General features: G+C 49.8%; 1 protein-coding gene across 4 annotated transcripts in view; it reads right to left on the bottom strand.

The window, feature by feature from the left end:
• The window catches only part of SSH1 (slingshot protein phosphatase 1), a 76,111-nt gene extending 60,859 nt beyond the window's left edge, over positions 1 to 15,252 (bottom strand). For 2 of the 4 annotated variants that reach the window (XM_030938991.1, XM_030938992.1), the window contains exons 1-2: positions 15,089 to 15,252; positions 10,203 to 10,243 (exon numbers count right to left, since the gene is read on the bottom strand). In XM_030938991.1, coding sequence (XP_030794851.1) covers positions 10,203 to 10,243; positions 15,089 to 15,157 — 110 coding nt within the window. In that variant the 5' untranslated portion in view covers positions 15,158 to 15,252. Of the gene's footprint in view, positions 1 to 10,202; positions 10,323 to 15,088 lie in introns of all 4 variants that reach the window. The other 2 variants (XM_030938994.1, XM_030938993.1) reach the window with 2 other exon arrangements.
• Between the last annotated feature and the right edge of the window lie 5,788 nt (positions 15,253 to 21,040).

Genomic DNA, 21,040 nt, shown 5'->3' with positions numbered 1-21,040 from the left:
CAAGACCCTGTCTCAAAAAGAAAAAAAGAGAGAGAGAGAGAAAAAAAAATTGAAGGCAAATTCTGATTTTCAAACCAAATGTTCCAACAAACTGCAGAAATAAAACCCGAGTTAAACCAAAAGGAACAACCAAACAGCACAATGGCCCCAGAATGATAAGTCTATATGCCCCAATGTTTAAAAGTGGGAGTCAATGGGAGGCCACTGTCTATAAGGCCACACGGGTGGGGGCAGGACTCAGGTCCCTGAATCACAGCAGCCTGCATTCAAACCCTGGCTCAGGCCTCCCACCAGCCTCGTGGAACTGGTTTCCTAAAATGAGGAGAGTCCCACGTTGCAGGCTTGTGACAACAAGATGATAGCAAGTGCAGAAAGTTCCAAGCCCAGAGCCTGCAGCCGGCAGAAGCTGGCCTCATTACCACCCGGATGCTCTCCGGGCTGCAGCACATGAAGGGGATACATGACAATCCCTGCTTTAAGTAGAGCTCAGGGAGGTGACGGGACTTGCCCAAGCACATAGTGTGCTGCTAATGGCTCAAGCAGGAAGAATGGGCTGCAAAGCCTGGTTCTTCTGATAAACTCCATTCTGTCTCCCAGTGTGCGTTCTGACGCATAGGGAGGAGGAAAAGGAAAGACAGCACTTGGATTTTGGGGTGAAGAGCACAGGTTTTGGAGTCAATGAGACATGGAGTATGAGGGCCTCAGCTCAACGGTTTTCTACTAAATAAAAACAGGCCACTGACCTCTCTGGGGCTTAGTCTTCTCATCCAGGGAATGGGAATTTAAATGTCCTTACAGGGTTTTCACAAAGATTAAATGAAATAATGCACACAAGGCAATTCACAGAGTGGAGTATGGGTGTTCCCTTTTCTCTCCACCATCCCTGCTTTATTTTTTTTTTGCCTGGGCACTTACCAACATACGATTATTGTGCTTGTTTATTTTACTTACTGTCTTGTCTCCCTCAACAGAATGTCAGCTTCCAGTGCAGGAATCTTTATTTTGTTTGCTGCTATATTCCCAGCCCCTAAAACAGGGCTTGGCGCACAGTAGGAGCTCAATAAATGTTTGTTGAATGAACAGCTCACAAGCAGACAGATGAGGACAGAGGGGTACTGAGACTGATCTAACAGCACCGATATTACAAAACTGCAACGGAGGCAATGGTGGGAAGAATCTCTCTGTCCTTTGTTTCCTGAACGTCCAAGACAACTTTTAGTTGCTCAACAGGAAACAATACTCAATTTACAAGACCTCCAGGGCCTATCCAGGGCAAACTGGGCGCTGTGAGGCAGGAGGTCAGGCAGGCCCTGCCCCTAGGGTGGCTCACAGTCTAGTGGGCAAGGCCAGCTTCTTCATATGTGCTCAGAAGGGCCCCGCGCTTAGTTTAACACTCTGCTCATGCCATCTTGAAATTCTTAATAATGTTTGTTGTTGTTTGCTTGTTTGTTTTGAGACAGATTCTCACTCAGCTGCCCAGGCTGGAGTGCAGTGGTGTGATCTCAGCTCACTGCAACCTCTGCCTCCAGGGTTCCAGTGATTCTCCTGCCTTAGCCTCCCGAGTAGCTGGGATTACAGGCACGTGCCACCACACTTGGCTAATTTTTGTATTTTTAGTAGAGACAGGGTTTCACCATGTTGCCCAGGATGGTCTCAAACTCCTGACCTCAGGTGATCCACCCTCCTCGGCCTCCCAAAGTGCTAGGATTACAGGCATGAGCCACTGCGCCCAACCTCTTAATGACGTTTTTACAAGGGGCTCTACCATGTTCATTTTGCACTGGGCTCCACAAGTTATGCAGCCAGTCCTGCATTACAGGAAACATTTCTGTACCTAAGTACATATACTACAGAGCAAGCACAAAACGCCAAGGAAACACTAAGGAGAGAAAAATGCCTGTGAGAAGAAAAAGGAAGACATGAATCACTTTCAACAGAAGCTGTTACCATGAAGGAAATACGGGCAGGGGGCATTTGTTGAATGTCTACTATGGGAGAAAGGGTTCACGTCATGAGCACATTTAATTCTGACAACCACCCTACAAGCTGCATACTATATTGGCCATTTGAAACTAAGGCCTGCCCAAGATCATATAATAGCCTAGTGAGGTGACAAAGGACAGATATAGAAGCCAAACCCACGCCCATCTCTCCCTAAGTCCAAAGCTGTGGGAAAAACAAAACAGAATCAACATGGGTGGTTATTTTTAAGGCCAACATATTCAAGGTGGGGGCAAATCCAAGAGACACTAAGCCTCAGAGCATGAACAAGCATGTGGGTGCTGAGCGGAGGGGACCAGCGTTCACCACGGTGGTGTCAAACTCTGTAAGGCTTGCTCCCCATGTTCCTGGTCTCTTCCCATGAGCACCAGGCACCCCTTATCATCCCAAAACTAGGCACATCTGTAACACTGAATGGAAACCTCTTTGTTTACATGTGTTCTCTGTTAGACTGGGGGCATCCCTAGAATACACACAGATTGACTGGTGGGCAGAATTCTGCCAGATGCATGCACCCAAGTGAGCCTTTCTCTTTGAATGTGGGAGGGACAAGAGAACAAGACGGGAGAGCTGTTCCCTTAATTAGGCTGCACTATTAAAGGCGATGAGACAGTCATTCTGGTGATAACAATCTGTCATAAGACCCTACAGAGGCAGACTCTACTGTTGGCTTTGAAGAAGCAAGCACCATGAATTCTCTACAGCTGCAAGAAAATGAATTTAGGCCAGGCATGGTGGCTCACACCTGTAATCCCAGCACTTTGGGAGGCTGAGGCGGGTGGATCACCTGAAGTCAGGAGTTCGAGACCAGCCTGACCAATATAGTGAAACCCCGTCTCTACTAAAAATACAAAAATTTGCTGGGTACACCTGTAGTCCCAGCTACTCGGGAGGCTGAGACAGAATTAATCGAACCCCAGAGGCAGAGGTTGCAGTGAGCCGAGATTGCACCACTGCACTCTACTGGGCGACAGAGCGGAAAAAAAATAAATAAATAAATTCAGCCAAGAACCATGTGAGCTTAAAAGAAGACCCTGGGGTTCAGATGAGACCCCAGCCCTGGCCAGCAAGCCTTGTGAGTTCCCAGAGAACCCAGCTATACCGTGTCCAGATTCCTGACCCATGGAAGCTGTGAGATAATAAATTTGGGCTGGGTGCGGTGGTTGCCAGGCGTGGTGGCGTGGTGACTCATGCCTGTAATCCCAGCACTTTGGGAGGCCAAGGCAGGCAGATCACTGGAGGTCAGGAGTTTGAGACCAGCCTGCCCAACATGGAGAAACCCTGTCTCTACTAAAAATACAAAATTGGCCAGGCATGGTGGTATGTGCCTGTAATCCCAGACACTCGAGAGGCTGAGGCAGGAGAATTGCTTGAACCCAGGAGGCAGAGGCTACGGTGAGCTGAGATTGTGCCATTGCACTCCGGCCTGGACGAGAGCAAAACTCCACCTCAAATTAAAAAGAAACAAAATTAAAAATATATATATACTATTTAACTGTTAAGTTAGTGGTAACTTGTTATGCAGCAAGCGATGACTGATACAGTAACCTACGAACATGTCCCTCTCCAGCACAGACACAGAATTTGGATGCACTGGGTGCATGACACCTCTTGGCAGGACTTAACTGGACAGACTAGCAACAAAGACAATAAAGCCCAGGCTAAGATGGACCGCTAAGGGCAGGGAGGAACCCCAGAGGGTGGACAGCTGCAAAACTAAGGATATTCAATCAAGAGGGGAAGTATGGTCTGCAGGACAATGACATGCCAACCCCCATCCACTCAGACACTGTAGGGGAGAAGGCAAAACCACACTTCAGAAGGCTGTAAGGAGAATGGGGTCCCTGGGAGACTTCCAGGTGGAGACCAAAAGGAGAAGGGAGTGTGGACAGAAAGGGAGAGGAGTCAGGGAGTTCACAGTTTACCACAGAAAAACAGTAAAACAGAAGAGACAATATCCTGCCACTCGCTCTGGCCCATACCTTTGCTAGGGCAGGCAATCACGAATCACCAAATTATAATAATTCTAATGACCATGTTCCCGCACTTGACTTGGAAATGCTGGATTAAAAAAAAAAAATCTTCACTCCCGATCCACACCCTGGGGACAATATTATCTCCCCAGTGTCCTACCTGGCCCACAACTACTTATGTCTCATGCCAGACTGAGCCGGCTCCCAGGATGGCAAAGGAGCCAGGAGCTGCTGCCAGCAGGGCCATCTGCTCACCAGTTCCCACAGTCTGAACAGCACAGATTCCAAAGAGGGACTGGGAGCGGCCAGCAGCAGCCTGCACATGCGGAAGGCAGGGGAGAGCAAGGGAACTGGATCCATCCTGCTCTGCTGCAATCATCTGCATGCCGGGTGTGAGATGATCAGTTCTTGAGACACTTCCCAGAAGGCCTGCAGAAAAACTGTCTGAGTTACAATATTGCTTCCTCCAAGTCTGTATTCTTATTTGCATCTTATAGTAATGTAGCCGGGTAAAGCAGGAAGGCTGCTCCGAGTCAAAGAGCATCCACGGTGGGCGCCCTCCCAGGCCTGGCCGCAGTACCTGCAGGAGTCGGCCCCTCTAATTCTCCTGTGCCATGAACTAACACCGCACGTCAGCAATACCTTGTGAAGACCAAGCACAGCAACCAAGCCCACTGTGGACCTAATTCTGGGCAAGGAACTTTTCTTCGAGACAGGGTCTCGCTCTGTCACCCAGGATGGAGTGCAGCGGCATAATCTCAGCTCACTGCATTCTCGACCTCCTGGGTTCAACTGATTCTCCTACCTCAACCTCTTGAGTAGCTGGGACTACAGGCATGCACCACCATGCCCAGCTAATTTTTCTATTTTTTTGCGGAGATGGGGTTTTGCCATGTTGTGTAGGCTGGTCCCGAACTCCTGGGCTCAAGCAATCCACTCACTTTGGCCTCCCAAAGTATTGCGATTACAGGCGTAAGCCACTGCGCCTGGCCTGGGCAAGGAACATCACACAACTACTCCACAACCCTCAAAGGTCACAGTGTCATCTCTGTTTTGTAGGTGGAACAACTGAGACCCATGGAGGTGTAGGAACACACAAAGGTAAAGGAACTCAGCCACCAGTACAGGAGCCAGATGCCAAACCTAGGTCTGCCTGACTCAGAACCCCACTGCTTTCCCTCTACACCTGGCTGTTTCTCCTACATGTCTGGAATTTACTGCAGGGTCAAAGGTTAATCCATTTGAACAGTTAACCTGTATTTACTTATTTTGAGACAGAGTCTCGCTCTGTTGCCCAGGCTGGAGTGCAGTGGCGTGAACTTGGCACGCTGCAACCTCCCGGGTTCGAGCGATTCTCCTGCCTCAGCCTCCCAAGTAGCTGAGATTACAGGTGTTCACCACCAAGCCCGGCTAATTTTTGTATTTTTAGTAGAAAGGGGGTTTCACCATATTGGCCAGGCTGGTCTCAAACTCCTGAGCTCCAGAGATCTGTCCTGCCTCCGCCTTCCAAAGTGCTGGGATTAGAGATGTGAGCCACCGCGCCCGGCCATTTAAACTGTTTAAATGCTACACGAAGGCAGAGAAATGAGGCCGTCCCTACGGGACGTGAGAGCAGTTAGGGATGTGACAAGGGCACACAGACCTGCAACACAGGCGGATGTGGCACCTGTCACAGAGAGGGACGCCAGGGGCTCCCTGCTTTCTCTGAAGAGAAGGAAATCACAAACATCTGGGGTGGGAGCACTTTTAGCTGGCCATGAGGACTACAGCCAAGTGAAAAGGAACGGGTCGAGGGAACATGCATGATTAGGGAGCAGGGAGTAGTCCCGACGGACTGGAAAAGGCGCATGTGAGAGGGGAGGGCGGAAAGGCCAGCAACGCCGGTGACGCTGGAGCTCAGAAAAGACTTCAAGGACCAGAAGGAAGAAGCATCAAGGGACCAGGGGCTAATACGCCAAGGTAGAGAGGATAGGTCCAGGGGTGTTCCTCTGTGACGGCACAGAAGAGGTGTGAGGACGTGAAGAGGCGCCACCAGGGAACCTGAGAAAAAGAAGGCAGGTGGCTCGGAAGAACCAATGCATGTGACCCCGCAATTTATTGGATATGGATGAATCACAGCTGACTTTTTAGATGACCCAAAAGATGAAACTATTAATTAAGGCTAGACAGAGGGGAGAAAAGAGAAATATCCTGCTACCTCCAGATTTTCTCCCTACAGCACCTCTTAGAGATGAGGTGATGGCAGTTCACCTTCAGGATCCATTGGAAACAAAGAGAAACCTCTCCCTAACTCTCCTGATACCAAACGAAAAACAACCAACTATTCCATAATTTTCTTCTCTAGGAGAGATTCAGAGAGAAAAGGCCTGAAAATGCAAATTGACACACGGATGTGAATGCGTTTCAGTCAAAGTTTAAACCAGGACACAACTTTTCTTGTGTAGCAAGGAAGGTTAGGAGGCAGGATGGTGTTCTGTGCCTAGAAAGGTGAGTGTGACGTCAAGGTGGCTGAAGAGGAGTTTAAAAGGGGACCTAGGGGGACAAGCCCAGAGCCCAGCATCCCACCCTAAATGAGAACACAGGTCTCCAACTCCAGCCCAGGGTCTCCCAGTGGTCACAATGGCATTGGGGACCTGCTGACAGTGGCACGGAAGGACTCTCGGTGGTGGTCAGAATGACACAACATCCCAGGAGGCACCCGCCACCAGCTGGCATGAGTCCTTGGTGCTGCCCTGGCACTGCTGGTAATCCACCCTGGCGGCCTCAGGCACGCTCCCACACCTGTATGTCCAAGACAGCGAATTCAATGGTACTACTAGTCTGGCCTCCAGAAAGGCAGCAGAGTAGGATCAACTTGGCCTTAGAGGTCTCGCTTCAAATACAGAATTTCCCAGTTCCAATCTTGGGCCTCAACCACCAACTGGGAAAACCTCCCTCCTAGGGCTGTTTTGAGAACTCGATATGGAAAGCTACCAAAGCTTTATTTCCCACCCCTTTGTAAGGTCCCCCACAGCTCCCAACTAGGCAGAGAAAGGGGCCTTTTATTAGCAAGAAAAGGGCCAGGTGCAGCAGCTGTCACCACACCTGCAATCCCAGCACTTTGGGAGGCCAAGGTGGGAGGATCACTTAAGCCCAAAAGTTTGAGACCAGCCTCAACAACACAGTGAGATCTCGTCTCTTCAAAACACATTTAAAAAAATTAGTCAGGTGTGGTGGCGTACACCTGCAGTCCCAGCTACCTGGGAGGCTGAGGTGGGAAGACAGCTTGGCCCAGGAGTTCAAGGCTGTAGTGAGCTATGATTACACCACTGCACTTCAGCCTGGACAACAAAGACCCTGTCTCTAAAAAATAGAAATAAAAAGTTTTAATTTAAAAAAAGGTTAAATACTAATGAGAAAGGTCCACATACGCATTTTCATGTCACTGCTATTTATAAGTTCTTAACTGAAACCACTATGATATAAGCTATTAAAGGTAATTAAAAAAGAAAAACAGCTGTTTGCCCCAAAGATAGTCTAAGTGACAGAGCTCAGTGCTCTCTCATCAACAACAGCCCTCAGAGAGACAAGAGATGGAAGAGATTCCAACCCCAAGAAAGGGCTGGAGGGGAGCCTGGGGAGGAGACATGGGGGAGGGGAGCTCCAAGAGGGAGCTGGGGGAGGGGGGATGGGGAGGGGAACTCCAGGAAGAAGCAGGGGGAGGGGAGCAAGGGGGAGGGAAGGTGGGGAGGAGAACTCCAGAAATGGGCTGGGGGAGGGGAGTATGGGGGAGGGGCGCTCCAAGAGGGAGCTGGGGGAGGGGAGCATGGGGAAGGGGAGCTCCAAGAGTGAGCTAAGGGAGGTGAGATGGGGAGGGGAACCCCAGGAGGAAGCTGGGGGGAAAGAGCTTGGGGAGGGTAGCTTAAGGAGGGGACCTGGAGGTGGGGAGCTAAGGAGGAGATCTGGGAGAGGGGAGCCTGGGGAGGGGAGATGGGGGAGGGAAGCTGGGGAAGGGGATCTGGGAGAGGGAAGCTTGGGGAGGGGATCTAGGGAGGGGAGACGGGGGAGGGGAGATGGGGAGGAGACATGGGAGAGGAGCTTGGGGAGGGGATCAAGGGAGGAAATCTGGGGGAGGGGGATTTAGGCAAGGGAGCTCAGGGAGGGGAACTTGGGGAGGGGATTTAGAGAGGGGAGCTGGGGGAGGGGGAGCTCAGAGAGGGGACTTTAGGGAGGGGAGATGGGGGAGGAGATCGGGGAGTGGAGGTTGGGGAGGGGATTTAGGGTAAGGGATCTAGGGAGGGAGGGATCTAGGGTAAGGGATCTGGGGGAGGGGAGTGGGGGAAGGGGGAGGGGAGTGGGGGAAGAGAGATGGGGAGTGAGGTGAGAGGAACCTGGAGGGAGGGATCTGGGGAAGGGGATGTTGGGGAGGGGAACAGGTGGAGAGAGGAGCTGGTGGGGAGGGAGTTGGAGGCAGGGATCTGGGCGAGGAGATTTGGGGGGAAGGGAGCTGGGTGCCTGCAGGAGCTGCTCTGAGGTGGGCAAGCCCCTCTTTCAGTTCCTTCTTGACAATTAGTCTCCAGACTTCCACTCCGCCCCCTCCCTGTTTCCACCCAGACAGTCTGATCTGCAACTCGGCCCATGACTGCCCCCACTTGGGAGTCCAGCTGCTTCCAGCCTGGGAACCCTGACATGGGCCCTGAGCTGACCAACCAAAAACCCCAAGGTGACAGAGCAAACGTGTCCTGTGTCCTGAGCATAACATTAAAAGCGAGGACCAAGCAGAAGTCCCCTAGTGAGGACCCAGAAATAAGACATCTCTTTGATTCTTGCAGGCTAGTGTTTCCCTACCCTCATAATCTTTAGAAATCATGTGTGCTGTAATAAAAGTGAGTATTTCCCCTCCCTTTACTCAAGCACATAGAAACATCGGGGAAAAGCTGAGCATATTTCTACCAGTTCTGCATGAGGGTTTGACCAAAACACCCTGCTCTCGGTAATGAATGGTTGACCCCAATTTCTGAACACACATTTCCTTTTCCAATTAATTTTCCTTCCCCTCATGAGATAAAACAGACTATATAAATATTTTTAAGAACAATATCCCTGAAAATCTGCTTACTTTTTTAAAACTATGAGGTCAGAGTTTAAGACTGGCTCCTTGGTATGAAGGAATACATTACATTAATATAACAAAGGGCTGAATCTTCTATAAACCAACAAAACACCCAAACAAAGGCAGAACTTAATTTTTGGCAAAGAAAAAACAAAAATGTTTTTGGTGTGCATTAGTGAATACATCAGCTGAGGACTACATCTTGGAATCTTTTCAATGAGCAGAGCTAAAGATTTCTCATAGCGCAATTAAAGCACCCTGAATTGATACATTTAGGGGGTTGAGCATCTGTTTCAAATCAGTGAAGTGCTTACCGCAAAAGAAACACCTTACAAAAAGCAGGATGAAAAACTGAGGGCAGAGTGTCATGATTATTATTATTATTTTTTTTTTTTAAGCAGAATAGTCTGCAAGAAAACACATAAAAATGCTCAAGTTAGGCCAGGTGCAATAGCTCATGACTGTAATCCCAGTACTTTGCGAGGCCAAGCAGGAAGATCACTTGAGGCCAGGAGTCCGAGACCAGCCTGGGCAACACAGCGAGACCTTGTCTCTATTCAGAAACAATAAGTTACCAAAAAATGCTCAAAATGGTAATGTAAGGGTGGCAGAATAATGGCAATTATTTTCCCTCCAAGTGTTATATAATATTATTAAAGTGGCTAGACATATGTATGGATTTTAAAGCACTTCAGTTTTATGTGTGCTTTAGGTATAATTTCTAAGGCATTAAAAAATTGGCATATTCTTTTTTTTTTAAGACGGAGTTTTGCTCTGTCGCCAAGCTGAAGTGCAGTGGCACGATCTTGGCTCACTCTGCCTCCCAGGTTCAAGTGATTCCCCTGCCTCAACCCCCTGAGTAGCTGGGACTACAAGCACACACCACCACACCCAGCTAATTTTTTGTATTTTTTTTACTAGAGACAGGGTTTCACTATGTTGGCCAGGATGGTCTCGATCCCTCGTGATCCACCCACCTCGGCCTCCCAAAGTGCTGGGATTACAGGCATGAGCCACCGCACCCGGCCCAAAGCTGGCATGTTCTTTTTGAAGGTTTTCCCTTTGGGAGAGGAACAACAGCATTCCTTACCTGCTTGGGAGAAAGACTCAGGAACAAAAATTTAAAGTCTACTTACCTGAGGTTTAATTTTCGGTCTTCTTCGCTGCCAGCCTCCAACTACAGAGAAAGAAAGAGAATATCACACAACAGGCACCACTGTCAACACGCCTCGGGCGGCAGTCTCACATTCTCCACCCTGGTATCAGAAAAAGATAAAGACATCCAGGAAACCGAGCTACTTCTAAACAGCCGTGCCCTTTCCTCACCAATCCCGGTCTGTCCCGTGGAGTCATTTCCGTGGGGGAATTTTCAGGTTTCCAAATGTTGACCCACATTCCTGCCACAGTCTAGGGGATGGAGTCCTCCTAGCTCAACATTTCCTATCTGGTGTTATTACCCAGCACGGTCTTTTAGCCCTCAGCCCTCAACTTTCCGGGGTTGTTCTGGATCTTATCCTGTTTTTCTCTTTTAAGGGGAGGGGGTCGTGTTTAAAGAGAATTCACTTCCTCCGTGGAGCCAGGCAGTAACAGCTGAGTGATGAACACCATTTTCAAAAAACCATCCCAGGCAAGACTTGCACAGTGGAAGGTGGCCAGGAATCAGGCTGGCTGTCTGTGGGTCTTGAAAGCTCTTGATGGTTCCCGAAAAGACTTAAACGTTTAATACGAAACATCCTAGGCTATCAGTTTATTTACATAAATGCAAGAAAGAGATATTTAATATTTTCTGAAAGCTAAAAGGCCAAGAGCTTGGGCTCCAGAAGTACCTATGACTTATTTTTATTTTTTTTCTTTCATACAGTAAACTGAAATGAGAAGGCAACACACACACACACACACACACACACACACACACACACACACACACACACGCCCCACGGCCAGACAACTCCTCACCACTGGGACTTGGCATGTTTTTTATGTTGCACACAGGCGCCCATTGAATGGGAAAGAGAAACCTGGAAAGCCGCGATGGCTGGGAGAGATGCAGGGCTGATTGAGGACAGAAATGAGGCAGAAGCCAAGGGCGAAGGAAAAAGGGTCCAGAGATAATGTAGGGAGGGGCCTGGGCAGCAAGGGACACCCACCAGGAGGTGGCAACTTCAACCAAGAATGAGTACACCAGCAGTGAGCAGTGAGCAGTGGCTCACACCTGGAATCCCAGCACTGCGGGAGGCCGAGGGGGGGGGGGCTGATCACCTGAGGTCAGGAGTTCAAGACCAGCCTGGCCAACAAGGTGACACCCTGTCTCTACTAAAAATACAAAAATTAGCCGGGCATAGCAACACGTACCTACAATCCCAGCTACCTGGGAGGCTGAGGCAGGAGAACCACTTAAACCCAGGAGGCAGAGGTTGCAGTGAGCCAAGATTGAACCACTGCACTCCAGCCTGGGTGACAGAGCAATACTTCGTCTCAAAAATAAATGAATAAATAAATAAATAAAATAAAATACATACACCAGAGGGCCTGGGAGTCCCTACATCATATTATCATGTACATACAAGATTCTGCAGAGGCACCTACCCCACACTGAAGGAGAAGTGGAAAGACCAGGGAAGGCTTCACTGACCACAAAACAAGTCACAACAGCAACAAATTGAGAAGAGTATGTTGGGTCTAACCCAGTGGTTCTCAACTGGGAGCAAGTTCTCTCAACAGGAGACATTGGGAGATGTCTGGAGGCATTTTTTCTGGAGGTCACTACTGGCACCTAGTGGGTAGAGGACAGGATCCCACATGTACTGCACATTCCACAATACACAGGACGGTCCCCCAACAAGAGAGAATGTTCCGGTCCCAAGTATCAACAGTGGGTTGAGAAACTCTGGTCCAATCCAAAAAAGTGCCCGGAGATCTGCCCATGAAAACTGGTCACTTTGAACGTTTCTCAGAAATAACAATGTTATGATCCATTCCTGAAAATTATTGATTTATCTATTCTTGTGCTCTGCCTGTTCACACAAAGGAACTGAGATAAGATTCACAGGAAAATGACATAAGTGACATAATCAAAGACTGGGGGGAAAAAAATTAAAAGAGAAAGGAGAGCCTTAGGACTGAGGGCTGTGATCCCCTTCTGTTTCCCACGCCAGCAGCAGGCCTGACTGCGTCAGGAAAGAGCTGCCGTAAGTGTCTGACTCATTATGAAGTTGCATTCTGAAGAGTGATGACGTGACTTGGGGGTATGGACTTCACAATCATTTAATTCTTGGTCACTCTCCGAGGTTCTCAGATGAAAGGCCATGTCAGGTCAGTTATTCCAGGGAAGCTACACATGCCAAGGAACACATGAAAGAAGTAATCCAGTCCTTTTAGATGAGCCAGGGACCACAGACAGGAAGCAACTCAAGCGAGGGCAGACCACAGCAGAACCCGCCTGGCCTAGGTCTCCTGACCCCACACACACTTGCTGTCTCCATCCCACCTTGCTTCTCACCTCAACACGTCTGGACGAAGACCTTGCCTTCGGGAAACATCCCAGCCCATTCAAAGCCCAGCAATGAATGCTGCAGCTTTACTATGATCAAATAAAAGCTGCCTGAGTTTTACTTTATGTTTATCAGGTCACTAGCACTTGGTAAAAATAATACTTTATATAATAACTGAAAATGTATCTAGCAGAAAAAACACAAATGTCCCAACAAAATGTGCTACATCCATGCAATGGAGTATTATACAGCCATGAAAAGGAATGAAGTACTGCCACATGTTACAATACACATGACCTTTGAAAACGTGATGCTGAGTGAAAAAAGTCAGACACAAAAGGCCACATAGGGTGTGATTCCATTTACATAAAATGTCCAGAATAAGCAAATCCATGGATATAGAAAGTAGATTAGTGGTTGCCTAAGGTTAGGGAGAATGGGGCAGGGAGAGGCTGCAGGTGAGGGCTAAGGGGTACAGGGTTCCTATTTTGGGGGGGATGAAAATGTTCTGGAATTAGATGGTGGTGATGGTTGCACAATCTCATGTATATACTAAAAACCACTGAATTGTACACTTTAAAATGGCAAATTTATGGAATGCAACAAAAAAATAAGACCTTAAAAATGCGTAAGACAAGAACAGATTAGGTTGCAAGTAACTCCAGGAACATGGGGTTTTGAATCAGAAATCTGGGCTGACAGGTTCAGCCTGAAGCCAACCTCTCCCCTTACCTCACATAAGTTTTTGTGATGAGAACCTGAGATGAAGCGCATAAATTGCCAGACAGCAGTGATAGGAAAAGAAAACAGCCCCTCCTCGCTGTGGGAAGGAAAGGTGCTCCTGCAATCTAACTTCTCAGTAGCAGGCTATTGATCGCCCATGTTCTTTTGCCTCTAATCAGCGTGTAGAGGGGGATTACTAGAACCTTCTGTCTCTAGATAACTCATGAATGGCCTCTCCTCTCCAAGGAGGGGGCTGTGAAGGTTCAACTTTCCAGTCACTCTGAAAATGTCCCTGCCAATCCCAGCAAAACAAGGCTGAAGAACTACCCTACCAGGAGACAGGGCTGTCAAACCAAATGTAAATGTTCTTCTCTGGTCTCACACGGAAGCACAAACCTCTCCCATGTTATCAGTCAACTTCCCCCACTCCCTCCCACAAAGAAAGGGGCTGAAGAGCCCAGATGCCGGCTGCGGAACTTCCTGGGCCTGGGACAGCAGGGCCGCTCCTCCAGTCTTCTCTAAACATAGCTAAGGGTCTGGAGGCGGACACTCAGCCTTGTTATAGGAAAGAGTTTAGACCAGAGGCCTTGAAGGATTCTTCAAGAGATGGTGGGCAAGATTGCATGACCAGAGAGTCATCCTTGCATCTACAGAGGGCTGACTTGCTCAGAGGCCCAAGGCCCTAGCCTAGGACAAGCCAGGCCAACCCTGCAGGTTCAGAGGGCACCAGTTCCCTCAATCAACCTCAGAGGAAGCAGCAGCCAGGCAAATGGACCCAGGCCACACACAGACCCACAAAAACGCGCACAGTGCCAGTACACGAAGCCCAGGGATGCACTATGCAATCACCCAGAATGGGTCACAGTCACACAGAAAGACAGATGCACATAAACACACAGCCTAGAGTGATGTTACAGAAAGGAAAAGCCAGACTCAGGCTGCACACACAGACGTGAGACACGGCCACACAGAACCCATAGCACGCTCGGTCACCGTCACACAGTGACACGGGCACGCCTACAGACAGAACTCCAGAGGCGGCAGGCGGGGAAACAACCTCACGCGTTTGTAGGGGCACTCCCAGATGCCTATCTCACGCTGGCACAGTCCCCTGAGGGCAGGTCAGCAACAGTCACATCTCACATCGCACAGCCAGGCACACAGGCAAAAAGGGCCTAGAACTACCCTGGCCACAGGTATCAGAACCATCGGCTCACGCAGTCACCCAATCAAGGGCCCCAGTCGCACATTCAGTCACCCCTGGACCCGGGTCACACTTCAGAGTCACTCACAAATGGGAGTCCCCACCAGAAGCACAGTCCTCCCCAGAGAGAGGTCAACCCCAAGACGGGGGTCACACCTGAAATCACAGTCCCCACACAGTTGCGAGGTCACACTTACACACAGTCTCTGCACAGTCACCCTCAGACAGGGGTCACAACGCACACAGTTCCCGCCTAACAGGGGTCACCCCAAGATGTGGGAGACCCCCTGATGTGGGTCAGCGCACACACAGTCTCCTGCAGACACTCCCAGAGGGGTCGCACTGCACACACAGTCCCTGAAAAGCCGCCCCCTGATGGGGGTCACACTGCACACAAAGTCCCCGCACAGCTCCCCCAGACAGGGTCACATCGCACACAGTCCTCGCACGGTCACCCCGGTCCGGCTGCCTGGCTCGGTTCCTACGGCTGGGACCCCAGCAGCCCGCGCAGCCGCCCCCCTGCCCCGCACGCGCGGCCTCGGCTCCGGCGGCCTCGGCGAGGCGTCCAGCGGCCCAGGCCGGGCGCGGCGAGCCCGGGGCTCACCTCGCTGTTGCTGGCAGAGGAGGAGGCGGCGCTGGGCGTGGGCGAGCGCTGCAGGGTCACCAGGGCCATGGCTGCGGCGCGGTGCAAGGGCGCCCCAAAGGTCTCGAGCTAGAGCCGCCACCGCCACCGCCGCCCGGGCCGGGCCCGGGGCCTCCAGGAGCCGCGCGCGGGCGGCCGGGCCGAGCCGGGCCGGGCCCGCCCCTCCCCCTCGGCGTCGCCACCGCCCCCGCCCCCAGCTCCCGCCTCCCGCGCCGGCGCGCGCCGGCCTTGGTGCGCGGAGTGGGCGGGGAAGCGGGCAGGGCGGGTCGAGGAGGCGCGCGTGCGCGGGGGCCCCGAGGGCCGCCGGAGGCCTCGGCTGGTCGGTCACGTCCCTCGCGCGCCCGACACACGCGTCCCCGCCCGCGCGCCCGGGTATCTGGCCTGGGACTCGGGGGCGCGCGCGCCGCCCGGAGCACGTCCGCCCCAGGGGCCCTGTCCGCTGCTCCGGCTGGGGAAACTGAGGCCCGGCGACCGTGCAGACATGACTGTATAGCGACCAGGAAATAAAAGACGTCCTGGGGCCCGGCGCGGTGGCTCACGCCTGTAATCCCAGCACTTTGGGAGGCCGACCGAGGAGGGCGGATCACGAGGTCATGAGATCGACCATCCTGGCCAACATGGTGATACCCCCGTCTTTACTAAAATTACAAAAATTAGCTGGGCATGGTGGCGCGCGCCTGTAGTCCCAGCTACTCGGGAGGCTGAGGCAGGAGAATCGCTTGAACCTGGGAGGCGGAGGTTGCAATGAGCCGAGATCGCGCCACTGCCCTCCAGCCTGGGCGACAGAGCGAGACTCCCGTCTCAAAAAAAAAAAAAAAAAAAAAAGCAAAATAGATTCACCTAATTTTGCAGAGGTTAATCAAGTTATTAGGCACGTTTTTAAAAAAGTATTTTGCTAATCTTTTTCAATGAATTATTTCTGTGTGTTCTGAAACCCAGCCAACTCCTTGGAGGTCAGGGAAGGCTTCCCAGAAGAGCTTTATTCTGAGGCTTGAGCTTGAGCATAAGCAGGATTAACAGGTGAAAGAAGGGAGAGACAGCTCTCCAAGCAGGGGGGATCAGCGTGCCCTGAAGCAGGAAGAAGTTTGTCAACCGGAGGCCAGCACTCAGGGAAGGGAAGAGGGGAGGAATGGCTGCAGTCTCCATCCTCTCTGGAAAGATGGCTCCGGCTGCTGCGTGGAGGAGGGACCATGGGGCAGAGGACTGAGGGAGACCAGGGAGGAGGCTGCTGCTGTTGTCCCGGGGAGAGGTGACCAGTTACGGGGATGGAGATGGGAACACGGAGTATGATACCAAGAAGGCAATTCTGGCTTGACTTAGTAATAGGAAACTTTTCTTTTCGTCAAAATCTCATCTCCCGGCTCCCACCCCCAACCTCTGCATGTTGCACAAGCACTCCCAAACGCAGTGGTTTCAGCCTGCCCGCAGCTTAGCAAATTTGTCTTACTGCCCAACAGGAGACCCACGCATCCTGGATTCTTCCCCCTCCCTCCCTCTGTCCTGGGGCTGTGACCTCCTCCATATTATTCACAGGGTCTCAATACGATTCATCTCAAAGGTGATTCTAGTCGGGGGCACTGTAGCTTCTATGGAGCATTTCTAAGAGGGGATTTGTGGGAATGTTTTTCGTTGTCTTGCTGATGGAAGGGGAGAGCTCCTGGCATTTAGAGTGCAAGAGCCATGGGTGCTAAATGTCTTCCAATGCACTGGACAGTCTCCCCAAGGAGAATTGCTGCATTCCCATAAAATGTTTCCTGGGTGAAAAACCCATTTATGATAATCTGAAGCCAGAACCTAACTCCATTTCATACATCAACACAAGCTAGTCTCCCTCCCTCCCTTCCTTCCTTCTCTCACTCCCTTCCCTCCCTCCCTCCCTTCCTTCCTTCTTCTCTTTATTCTCTTCTCATCTCTTCTCTTCTTTTCTTTCTTTCTTTCCTTTTCTTTTCTTTCTTTCTTTTTTTTTTTTTCTGAAAGAGGGTCTCACTCCCGTCACCCAGGCTGAAGTGCAATGGCACAGTCATAGCTCACTGCAGCCTCCATCTCCCAGGCTCCAACCATCATCCTGCTTCAGTCTCCCGAGTAGCTGGAACTACAGGTACACACCACCATGCCCAGCTCCTTTTAAAAAAATGTTTAACTATGTTGCCCAGGCAGTCCTTCTGCTTTGGCCTTCCACAGTGCTGGGATTACAGGCAAAAGCCACCATGGTTGGCCTAGTATTTTTTACTGAATTTTCAGAAAGGTGACTATGTTGAAACCCCATCTCTCCTAAAAATACAAAAAATTAGCCAGACGTAGTGGCGGGCACCTGTAATCTCAGCTACTCAGGAGGCTGAGGCAGGAGAATCAATTGAACCCAGGAAGCAGAGGTTGCAGCGAGCCGAGATCGTGCCACTGCACTCCAGCCTGGGTGACACAGCGAGACTCAGTCTGAAAGAGAGAGAGAGAGAGAGAAGGAAGGAAGGAAGGAAGGAAGGAAGGAAGGAAGGAAGGAAGGAAGGAAGGAAGGAAGGAAGGAAGGAAGGAAGGAAGGAAGGAAGGAAGGAAGGGGAAGGGGAAGAGAAAATATACTTTGTTTTGCTTGAGAGTTTTGTCAAGAGTTGTTCATCCATCCTTAGGGAAAAGGAGATCATGGATGGCAACACCTCTCCTAATATTAGAGCATCCCCCACAAGGTGCCCACATTTGTAGCTGCATTCTAGGTAGACAGATAGTCATAGGTACTTAAATGTCAAATATAAGGCAAAATTGTAGACAAAATTGAGTTGAGTAGAGAATATTTTCTCAAATCCAAGCACATTGATTATTGGCAGGCCCATGCTTCTGAGACGCCCCTGTGTCCTCTCAGGGAGTAGTGGCTGAGCATTTCCACATTGTAATACATGTTGTTTCATTATGATTTATTTTTCTTTTATGTCTCTCTTACTTTAGTTTTCAAATTTGAGAGTTTGAGAATCCCCTGGAGAAAATACATATTGCTAGACCCCACCTCCCAGAATTCTGAATTCACAAGATTTGCTGTAGGGCTGGAAAATTTGCACGTCTAACCAATTCCCAGGCAATGCTGATGCTTCTGTCTGGGGACGACAGTCTGAGAACTACTGCCTATAAAAATGCCATGGCCTCTTCACCAAGAAATTCCTACCTAGATCTGATCCTGGTACCCGTCTGTGGCTCCGAATCCTAATCCCCCTCCTCTGGCCGGCCTGCTTTTCCACTCACCCTGATTTTTTGGAGGCTGTCTCCACCCCTTCTCACTTCCTTTTAGAGCTGAGAGCCCTCTTCTTCCCCACAACTAACTCTTGCCAGAAATCACCTCCAAAAAGCTTTCCCTACCCCTTAAGCAATGTTTTTTCCAGGATCTCGTAGCCCTCATCCTACCCTTAAACACACAGCAAGTGTCAGTCTGCCTTATCATAATGGGTCCATCTCTCTGTCTTGTCCCATTACCGTAGAGCCCGGAATGGTCCATAAGAAAAGCCTCAGGAGTCAGGCTGGGACCAGCGTGAGGGTGCAAAATGTGAGAGGGTGCCCCCAAAAACTCAATGATTAAGATAAACAGTATTTTAATGCAACATTTTAGAAAATCAAAATTAATGCCAAATCCATCATGAATAAAATATTTTAAAAATTTGTTTCTTTTTTTTATTGAGACAGAGTCTTGCTCTATTGCCCAGGCTAGAGTGCAGTGTGGCACGATCTCTGCCTCCTGGATTCAAGCAATTCTCCTGCCTCAACCTCCCGAGTAACTTGGATTACAGACCCCCGCCACCATGCCCAGCTAATTTTTGTGATGTGGTTTCACCATGTTGGCCAGGCTGGTCTCAAACCCCTGAACTCAAGTGATCTGCCTGCCTCGGCCTCCCAAAAAGCTGGGATTACAGGTGTGAGCCACTGCACCTGGCCAAAATATTTACAAAACTTTTTAAAGAGCCAAGCTGTCATTCTGTCACCCAGGACAGGGTGTAGTGGTGCAATCCTAGCTCACTTCAGCCTTGAACTCTGGACTCAAGCCATCCTCCTGCCTCAGCCTCCCGAGTAGGTGAGACTACAGATGTATACCACCACGCCTGGCTGACTTTATTTTTGGCAGAAACTGGGTGTTGCTATGTTGCCCAGGCTGGTTTCAAACTCCTGGCGGCACGCAGTCCTCCCACCTTGGCCTCCCAAAGCGTTGGGATTACCGGCATGAGCCACCACTCCTGGCCAACGTATCACGTTTTTACATAAAAACTGGATCAGTACTGTATCACTGATTCTTCCATTTACTTCAGACTTCAGTGTAGCTCAGCAAAGCACTTTTATTGATCCTGTCTTTATTTGATTGAGTCTTTTACAACTTTGGCCATTCTAAAGCCTTTTGTGAAAATGGCCTGTGGTTTAGCTGGGCATGGTGGTGCACACCTGTAATCCCAGCTACTCAGGAGGCTGTGGCAGGAGAATCGCTTGAAACCAGGAGGCGGAGGCTGCAGTGAGCTGAGATCGTGCCACTTTTGAGATTCTGTCTCAAAAAAAAAAAAACAAAAAAAAAAACCTTGTCAGCTTGACTCCAGTAGCCTCTGAGAGGAGTGGAATGGAAGAGGGGAAGTGAAAGCTCCCAGGCCTCAGTCAGGGCAGATCCCAAGAAGCCCTGGGCGTGGAGGAGAGGAACAATCCAGTAGAGGCAGCTCTGAAGTTTTCTCCCATGCATTAGAGTCCTTTTCAATCAGTATCATAATTTTTCATTATATAATAATGTATTTAATCATCTTTGACCTCCTTGTAGTCCCAGCTCACATTTGCAACTACTAAAAAACAGTGAGTTATTGAGTTATTTGCTCTCTGCTAGGTACTATGCAAAGTGCTTTGTGAGTGTGTGGGGGACATGATTTATTAACATGTGAATGTCCCCCCATTTATACTACAAGATCACCTCCTCCAGGAAGCCTTCCTTGCCCCGTGGCTGGGTTAGGCACCCCTTCTCTGTGCTCCTACAACCCCGGTGCATTGGTGACAATGGCATTGTGGATCTGCCTGGGCCCGTTTCTGGGTTGGGCCACTTTAGGTACATTCATTCTTGTCACCCTGTGATTCTCATTTCATGGGTGAGGAAATGGATGCACAGAGTGGTTAAGGCACTGGCCCCGTTATGTGAGTAGGAAGTGGTGAATCTGGTATTCAAACCCATGTTTTTTTGCTTTAGAACTCAGACAAAGACAGGTTCTTCCAGGACAGTCTCAGAAAGGGTTGGTGCAAATTAGTTTGGTGCAAAAGTAATTGCGGTTTTTGTCATTTTAATGGTGCAGAAGTAATTGCGGTTTTGTCATTAATGACCAACTAATAAAAGTAATAGTTCCTTTTTTTTTTTTTGAGATAGAATCTTGCTCTGTTGCCCAGGCTAGAGTGCAGTGGCTCGATCTCGGCTTGCTGCAAACTCTGCTTCTTGGGTTCAGTGATTCTCCTGCCTTAGCCTCCCAAGTAGCTGAAATTACAGGCGCCCACCACCATGCCCAACTACTTTTTGTATTTTTAATAGAAACGGGGTTTCACCATGTTGGCCAGGCTGGTCCCAAACTCCTGACCTCAAGTGATCCACCCACCTCGGCCTCCCAAAGTGCTGGGATTACAGGCGTGAGCCACAACACCCGGCCAATAGTTGGCTTTTTAAAGCAAATAATTTGTAATTCCTCCTTAATTATTCATTCAAAAATGAAATTCAGAGGTAATAAAGCTCCGGTAGGCTGAATAATGGCCCCCAAAGATGTCCATATTCTAAATCCCGAGAATCCCTGCCTATAAGAGGGTTTTACAGATGTGATTAAACTCAGTATGTTTAGGTGGGGAAATTTTCCTGGAGGAAGCCCGAGAGGTCCTAATGTGATCACAAGGACCCTTATAAGATGGAGGTGAGAAGAGTCAGTAGTAGGAGAT

Source organism: Rhinopithecus roxellana, chromosome 10 (genome assembly GCF_007565055.1).
Source record: "Rhinopithecus roxellana isolate Shanxi Qingling chromosome 10, ASM756505v1, whole genome shotgun sequence".
NCBI lineage: Eukaryota > Metazoa > Chordata > Mammalia > Primates > Cercopithecidae > Rhinopithecus > Rhinopithecus roxellana.
Note: the sequence above shows the minus strand (reverse complement) of the source record. Positions and strands in the feature narration are given on the sequence as shown.